Source organism: Nannospalax galili, unplaced genomic scaffold (assembly GCF_000622305.1).
Source record: "Nannospalax galili isolate Female #2095 unplaced genomic scaffold, S.galili_v1.0 scaffold138, whole genome shotgun sequence".
Taxonomy (NCBI): domain Eukaryota; kingdom Metazoa; phylum Chordata; class Mammalia; order Rodentia; family Spalacidae; genus Nannospalax; species Nannospalax galili.
The window spans coordinates 861,185-870,180 of record NW_008341333.1 but is presented as its reverse complement, the minus strand read 5'-3'; the positions used below and the strand labels follow the sequence as shown (position 1 = coordinate 870,180).

Sequence of the window (8,996 nt, the reverse complement as noted above, 5' to 3'; positions counted from 1 at the left end):
GAGAGAGAGAGAGAGAGAGAGAGAGAGAGAGAGAGAGAGAGAGAGAACTCGATTAGACGAACTGGGGTAAAGAAGAACCAATGAAAGTTTCTCCTGAAATAAAACAATCTTTTTTTGCATATGACTTTGATCTTTCACTTGCTGGAAGCATCATCAATTACCTTTTCTTTTGAGGACAGAGTGGGATGAACAAACTTCCTGTATAGGAGGCTGGATCCTTTTGTGTAGGGAGACAGCAGCCAGGCTACAAATGCTATTTTTAGCTCATAATAGAATGGAAACCTGGAGAGATAAGAAAAATACACATTCTGGTAGGTTCTCAGCAGCACCTCCTGGGACCGGTGAAGGAGGAGACCAGTTGGCAAGGATGCCTCCCCTCCTGCACAGATGCCAGGTTCCCAGATTCCTCACCCTCCACCTATAGAAGGCACCCGTACACACCCAAGGCCTCTCCCTAAAAGCCAATTCCTCCTTTATTCTGTTTCTAAGAAAAGTAGGAATGCAAATTTGCTCCAGCTTCACAGTACAGGGGCAGCGACTGGCACTTCCTGAGGGGCTATGCTCACTGAGGTTGATTATAGCCTGCAGGCTCAGAAGACCAGATGTATGTCTGGACACCCAGTCATTCACCCATCACTCATGGTCAGGAGACAGACACCAGGGGAATTACAGCAGGGCGAAGCTGACCGGGTCTCCAGACTGAACAGGAATTGAACTTTCTTGTCTCAATAGAGGCAGGGACAGGAGCCTGATTCCTACCAAAGACGAGAATCCTACCCACCACGCTCAAGTCAATGCCAGTCACAGAGATCTTAACCTTTTTTTGTTCCAAAAAAGAGAACAGTGTGGGGTAGAAGCAACATACAGTCCTGGAGTCCACACGCCCTTGAGCCCATTCGTTTATCCCATGAACTGCCCCAGCACCTATCCATGCCAGCTTATAATGGGCACCAGGGAGACAACAGTGAGCAAAGATCCTGCAACCCTGGAGCCTCCAGAAACAAAGATTCCAGCATCCTGAGCTGAGAGGATAGTACGGTCAGTAAAACGTTTGCCTTGCAAGTACAATGAGCTGAGCACAATCCCCGAACCCACTGAGAAAGAGCTTGCATGTTGGCATGCACTTTTAATCCTAGCACTAGAGAGGAGTGGACAGGTGGGTCCCTGGTACTTACAGGCCAGCCAGCTTAGCCTAATCTAGAGTTGTAGGCCAGTGAGACCTTGTCCCATAAAAAAGAAAAAGTAGGGATGGAGAGATAGCGGTTAAGAGCACTGGCTGCTCTTGCAGAGGGCCTGGGTTCGATTCCCAGCACCCACATGGTGGCTAACAACAGTCTATAACACCAGTTCTAGGGGATCCAATGCCCTCTTCTGACTTCCAAGGCACTGCACAACACGGGTATACTTACAATACATTCAGGTAATACATTCACACACATAAAACAAAAATAATAAATAAAAAGAAAAAAAGAAAAAGTGGATGGCACCTGAGGGACCACATCTGAAGCTGTCCTCTGTCTTAAACACACGCACACACACACGCACATGCAGAGAGAGAGAGAGAGAGAGAGAGAGAGAGAGAGAGAGAGAGACTAGCATCCTTGAAATTAGGAGTCCAGGTAGGGAAATGGACTGATAAAATACTAGCAAATGGGGGCTGGAGAGATAGCTCAGTGGTTAAGAGCACTGCATGGCAACTAACAACCATCTGTAACTCCAGTTCCAGAAGATCTGATGCCTTCTTCTGACCTCCATGGGCAGTGCATGACACGGGTGCATCTACACATATATAGGCAACACATTCACACACACATAAAATATACACTAGCAACCTCAGAAAAGTGCCATGATGGGTTTCTACTATATCACACAAAGCTTTGAGTATATGGAAAAGCCAAGCCCCTCAAATGGATGTAGATCTGTGGGTTCATGGCCTGGCAAGCAGAGTTTGATAGAGATTTCAATCCCACCTCCTCAGTCTCTACTTGGTGCTGTGAACAACTGGTACAATCATATCTTGTAGTCCTGAGGTAGATTAACCATGCATTTGGCATCTTGAGGCCTTTCTGAACCTGGAGAAAGTGCTCTTACCAATGCCAGTATACACCACTTCCTAGAGAGAGCCAAGAACTCCCAGCAAACAAAGTTTTCCTCCCTTCCTTCCTCCCTTCCTTCCTTCCTTCCTTCCTTCCTTCCTTCCTTCCTTCCTTCCTTCCTCCCTTCCTGCCTTCCTGCCTTCCCTCCTTCCCTCCTTCCCTCCTTCCCTCCTTCCTGCCTTCCTGCCTTCCTGCCTTCCTGCCTTCCTGCCTTCCTGCCTCCTTCCTTCCTTCCTTCCTTCCTTCCTTCCTTCCTTCCTTCCTCTTTCTCTCTCTCTTTCTCTCCCTTCCTTCCTCCCCCTCCCTCCCTCTCTCTCTCTCTCTTTCTTTCTTTCTTTCTTTCTTTCTTTCGACAGGGTCTCACTATGCAGCCCTAGCTGGCTTGGAACTCACTGTGTAGACCAGGCTGGCCTTGAAGTCATAGAGATCCACCAGCCTCTGCCTCTCAAGTGCTGGGATTAAAGGTGTGTGCCACATGCCTGACATATTCTATCCCCGTCTCTTTCTCTATCACTCTTTCTTTTTGTAAGACTAGAAATAGAGACAGTTTAGTAAGAGAGGGAAAACACTCCTGAGAATGGGAGTGGGTTAGTGAGCTAGGGAAAGCCTGTGCCCAAAGAGCCTCACAGCTTTCACATGGAGATCAACAATCCAGAGCCTGTACTCCAGGGACCTCCTCTACCTCCTCTCATGTTCTGGGCTACTATCCATGTGCTCCCATCTCCCTAGGACCAGGTACCAGATAGCTGGAGACAGCTCCTGAATTCTAGAACCCTTTGCAATAGCAACCTAAAATCCACTCACCTTCCCTGGCCCAGTCCTTCCTGTGAAGCAGTGCTGACAGCCAGGATCCCTATTCCCACCCTCTGCCTCCAGAGCCACCCTAGTGCTTCCCCTCATGGCCCTGTGTTGTGCATATGTGTGCTGGGGGCCCACTTCGGTCTTTAGGGATCAGTGAGTGGAACAAAGGTCTTCCTTCAAGTCAATCATTTCCAGGTCTGCATATCTGAGCATACCTGCTCAAAAGACATGCCAGGCATCCTTAAAAGATGCCGTGGGTGAGAAGGTTTCCTGTGCTAATTTAAGGGATCAAAAATTAAGTCCTTCCCAGGCATCCTTCCTAGATCAAGAGAGCTGAAAATAAAAGCAATTCCTATCAAGTCATTTCGGGCCTTTTACTACTCACACAGCTCCCTTCGCCCCCAGTCAATAGCTCCATCATTTTTCTGCTCCTGTTCAAGGCCTCTCAGTTTTCTGCCCCCAGAAGTCTTTTCCCAAATATTCTCCCAGCAACTGGGGGGCACTTTCATGGCAGAACTGTTTAATCTTTCACAGTCACAAAAGATAAGGACTGGAAGAACAGAGGCGTGATTGATTCTCCCACAGTGGAACACTCCGGTGATTAATAATGGAGAAAATTTGTTTGGAAAACAAGTTAGTTGCCAGCCTCAAGGGGAAAGTGAATGAATCTGGCAAGCTCAGACACCACCACAAGATATAAAGACAATCCCAAGGGCACCTGCCGCAATGCAGCTCTTTTATTTATTATGTAAAAGACATATTTTTAAAAAGTAGGTCATGTATGCACATAGTTTAAAAATGCTAAAAGTCTAGGAGTACACAATAAAACCTTCCCACCCGTGACCTCTGGACCCTTTTCTAAAAACCAGGATATTAATCAGTTTTAGTGTGTCCTAGATTGGGGCAAGGTTTATAGGTACAGATGACTCCCTTAATGTCTTCTGTATGGGTGGGGACCATGCTATACATCTCCTTTGACACCCTGCTTTCCCCTAACACACACACACACACACGGCAGTATTCATTGAGGAGTATCTCATACTAGGACCTGAAAAGCTTTGGTTTTCTTCATGTGCAGGCATCTTCCAGGCCCCCATGCAAAGATATTCATGAGACTGACAACTGCAGCCCAGCTGCAAGTGAACTTTCTTCTGTATGCTTCTTTGCAGCAAATGCAGTTGTAGTATGGATGCCCATGGGTGGATTATCTGTGTGCATTTTATAGACAGGAGCAGCCATACAAACTTAGAAAGAGTACCTGACCCTCCCCCCGCCAGCTAAATTCTCACCATGTATGGCCAATTATAAGAGCCTCTGTCCCAAGATTAGATGCCCTAATCCTTCTCCACTGCCCAGACCAACTTCATTCTCTGAACTGTCTACTCCTTGCTCTTTGGAACTTTCTGGGATATCTCGCCCATGCTGATGTAGCTAAAAAAAAAACCTCTCACCAGGCATGGTACAAGACTTTAGTCACAGCACTTGGGAGGCAGAGGCAGGCAGATTTCTGTGAACTCAAGGCCAGCCTGATCTATACAGTGAGTTCCAGGCCAGCTGGGACTGGGAGACCCTGTCTCAAAAAGACCAAAAAAAAGAATGAATGCTGTATGGTCTTCTCTATTCCCTCATACTTTACCCACAAACAATCTTATCAGTCTCAAAAACCAGGCACTACTAAAGCCAGTCAGGACTTCACCATAGTCTGAAAATAAGTTCGATGAGAGAATGGAAGAAAAAAAAAGACAAGTTCCTGGGCCCTTTAGCTTGTTGTGCACTAAAAACAGCAACGTGTGTTTTCTTCCACCCTGACCCTTGTGTTCTCTTAGCTCATAGAAGTCCATCCTCATCACAAGACGAGGACCCTGAAGCACAATGGGGTGTTGGTGGCAGAAAACTAGCAGTTCCAGGGGGAAGCTGATCACCCACTTCTCAAGGACAGGGTGTTTACAAGAAGAAGAGGAGAAAAACCATCTCTTGAAGCCATGTCACAGCTAATGAAAAATTGGTAGACCTTAATCCACCCTAACCATGCACAGGAATGAAGGCCTGGCCTCCTTTGTCCCAGGACCAGCCCCACAGTGCTAATCAGCACTGCTCCATTTCTTCATCTTCCAGACGGCACATCTGGCTCTGCCCAACACAGCTTTATAAAGTTCTCACTTCTAAGCCTCCCCTTCATCTCCACTGTCACTGAGATGGAAGTTCCTGCTTGTCACTGTTGAGTATGTTCTTGATAGCAAAACCAGAATCTCAAGATTTCATGTAACAGAAATGTAAAAACAGCCCCATGATCCCAGGTTGTGGAAACAACTCTACGAGAATTTGCTGAAAGACTTCTAACACACGCTCACATGTGCACAAACTCATTCTTTAAACATGAGTAGGAACTGTATATTACTTACAGTCTTTTGCCAAAGAAGAAACAATTTATCAATACCAATAATTTTTTTTTCAATTGCACCATTGCTAGAAACAGTTGTATTAATATCTTTTTAAATTTTATTTTATGTGTATGCATGTATTGCCTGTGTGTAGGTAAGTGCACTGGTGTTATGCAATGCCCAAGGGTGTCTGAAGAAGGTGTCAGATCCACTAGAACTGGAGTTACAGATGGTTGTTAGCTGCCGTGTGGGTGCTGGGAATAGAACCTGGGTCCTCTGCAAGAGTAGTCAGTGTCCTTAACCACTTAGCCATCTCCCCAGCCCTGTATTAATTTCTTTTGGAGGGGGTTGCAACAAGGTCTCAGGTAGCTAGACTGGCCTTGAACTCACTCAAAGCTGACTTTGAACTCCTCGTCCTCCTCCTCCCAAATGTTGGAATAAAAAATTTATTTCTCCATGCCTAGCAGCTATATTATTTATATTTAAAACCTGGCTAGCAACTTAATGTCCACTAAAAGAACATTAACTGGGGCTGAAGAGATGGTTCAATAGTTAAAAAGTGCATACTGCTCTTGCAGAGGACCTGTGTTCAGTTCCCAGGACCCATGTCAGGCAGCTCTCAGAGCTTGTATCTCCAGCTCCAGGGATCTGACATCCTCTTCTGACCTCCTTGGGCACCTGCACACATGTGTACATACCCCCACACAGACACGTGTGCATAATTAAAAAGAAAATAGATCTTTAAAGAAATTTAAAGGGAGCCAGGCGTGGTAGTGTATGCCTTTAATCCCAGCACTTGGGAAGTAGAGGCAGGCAGATCTCTGTGAGCTCGAGGTCTACAGAGTGCTACACAGTGAGACCCTGTCTAAAAGAAAAAATAAATAAAAGGCATTAATTAAATAAGCTATGCTTTATTTATATTATGAAATACTATCTGGTCGTTAAAAAATAAGTAGGCATATTTATGCTCATACAAAAGTATTTCCAAAATACAGTAAGCAAGCTGAAAATGATTAGTTTATTATAATATTGTTGTTTAAAAAAAAGAAAAATATAAGCCAAATGTGGTAGCACACACCTGTAATCCCAGCACTTGGGAGACTGGGGAAGAACAATTGAGAATTAAAGGCCAGCCTGGGCTACATAGCAACATCCTGTCTCCAAAATTTTTTAAAGTTCTCACAGAAAAGAAAAACGTGGGGTTGGTAAGATGGCTCAGTGAGTAAAGGTGCTTGCTGCACAAGCCTGGTGACGTGAGTTTGACCCCTAGAACCCACATAAAGTTGAAAAGAGAGAACCAATTCCACAAAGTTGTCCTCTGACCACCACGTGTTCCACAGCATGCATGTGCCCCCCCCACATCATACATACATGTAATAATAAAATTTAAATAACAAAAATGTCTGTGTGTATATATTAACACACCAACAAAATATATATATATTTTTTGGTCTTTTTTGAGACAGGGTCTCCTTGTGGTTTCAGCTGGCCTGGAACTCACTATGTAGACCAGGCTGGCCTTGAACTCACAGATATCTGCCTGCCTCTGTCTCCTGAATGCTGGGGACTAAAGGAGGGCGGCACCATGCCTGGCCCAACAAAAATATTTTAATTATTTTATTTTATTTTATTTATGTATTTTTGAGACAGGGTCTTTCTTTACCTCAGTTCACCTGGAACTGGCAGTGTAGACCAGGCTGGCCTTGATCTCACAGAGATCTGCCTGCTTCTGCCTCCTGAGTGCTGGGATTAAAGGCATGAACCACCATGCCCAGCACCAAGAAATTTCATAAGAGGACATAAAATTGTGAATAATGGTTATGGAACGAGCACCTGGTTTAGGAGGGAATCTGTCTTTTTATTGCATACTTTTGTCTTGTAGTGGTGGCCCTTAATCCTAGGACCTTATGCACGCTAGGCAAGTGCTCTACTATCAAGCTACATCTTCAGCCCATTTTTTACTACAGACTCGTGTACTATTTCTTGTTTTCTTTCTTTCTTGGCATATGAACACTTCCTTACCATACATTCATAGAGAAGCTGTGCCTGTCTTGTCCATTACTATATCTCCAATGCCTTTAACAATACCTGTTCTTATGAGGTTCATCAGTAAATATTTACTTGAACAACTTTTATGGAGCAATTTATTAAAAATGCTCCAACTAACATCCTAGCCTTGATCCCGGCCCTCTGGCCTGAGAAAAGACTGAGGCTTCAGTCCTTTCCTCCTTCTCCATTCATCCTTTGAAATGTCGTATTTCTTGGAGCACTTACCAGCAAAGAAAGATGTCTGTGAATGTCTCTGCTGTGGTGAAAAGAGCAAATATAATCCAGTACATCATCCATTTGACCTGTTGAAAGGAAAGCACAGAGCTAGTAGAAAACGTCAAGGTTATTAGTGAATGCCTAGCACTTAGGCAGTGGATGTTGAGGCCATCTAGGTAGTGCCACCTGCACCTGTCACCCCTCTCTCCATCCTTCCCCAACTCAGGTCCAGTTCTACTGCACACCTTGATGCTAGAAGCAGGCAGGCTGTTCTGCAACTGACCAGGCTCAAAGTCATATTAGATCCATTATACTCTGGGTTGCCCTCAGGTGAGCCAGGGAGACCTGGCTCAGGTCAGGAGTAACAAAGATTCCATCAGGTTATTTTTCTAGGAGAGCCATGAGGCAAGTGAGCACTCCAGGCTTCTGTGTAGACATACCCCTGGGGTGGACATTTTCAGGCCATGCTCCAGAACAGAATGGCAGCAGTCCTTATGATGGGCCACTTACTTTCCTGTGGGCCTAGAGAGCTAGATCTTTCTTTAAATCGCTTCCAAAATAAACCATCTTTCCTATTTCCACTGAATCACTCTGTCCCCTTTCTCTTAAACTACTACAAAATTCTGCCAACTGCTTTGCCTCCTCACTAACCTATCAAACCAACCACTCCATTTCAATTTCTCCAAAGTATGGATTCTCCAGACTCTTCCCCCATTTCAAATCTTCTAGCCTGTAGAATAAAGTTCAAACTCCTAGTCTTCTGCCTCTAGTAATAGAATAGCTTGTATTGGACTAGCTTGTACTGGACTATCATCACCAATAATCTGGTAATGATACTAGTAATGATAAGCTCTCAATAAAATATTTCAAAACACCAGAGATCCATAAAAACTCTCAGAAGGGATTCAACTCTTGGTGGAGTCATACAAGATTTAATCTGGGTTGGTATGGCCAAGGACAAAGCTCTGGATGATAGATCTTTAGCAGAGATCCATTGTAGTCTTTGCCTGAAGAGCTGGGGAAAGAGTTTGAGCCTGCTAGAGTTGTTGGAGCTCAAGCAGGGAGAATTCTAGAGAAGGAAGCTAAAGTTCAAAGACTACAAAATCTGCATTTTGAATTCTCAACTTCTTGGCTGGAATCCCAGTACACAGGAGCCTAAGGCAGGAGGATCATGAGGTTGAGGCCAGTCTGGACTATATACATAGTGAGAATCTTTCTCAGAAACAAATAAAGCCCTTGGCTGACCCTTGAACTGAACAGAATCAAAGTAAGATTCCAAACAGGGATAAGGATAAGAGAGGTAGAGAGTGTGTGTATGTGTATGTGTGTGTGTGTGTGTGTGTGTGTGTGTGAGAGAGAGAGAGAGAGAGAGACAGAGAGAGAGACACAGAGAGAGATCAAAGTATATCCTATGTGTGTATGAAAATATCATAATGAACACATTATTTTGTAC

General features: G+C 44.6%; 1 protein-coding gene across 1 annotated transcript in view; it reads right to left on the bottom strand.

Moving 5' to 3' along the window:
- Reep1 (receptor accessory protein 1) overlaps positions 1-8,996 on the bottom strand; it is a 127,552-nt gene that overhangs the window by 38,055 nt on the left and 80,501 nt on the right. Inside the window, exons 3-4 of the mRNA XM_008836737.3 lie at positions 7,553-7,629; positions 162-282 (exon numbers count right to left, since the gene is read on the bottom strand). Coding sequence (XP_008834959.1) covers positions 162-282; positions 7,553-7,629 — 198 coding nt within the window. The remainder of the gene's footprint in view (positions 1-161; positions 283-7,552; positions 7,630-8,996) is intronic.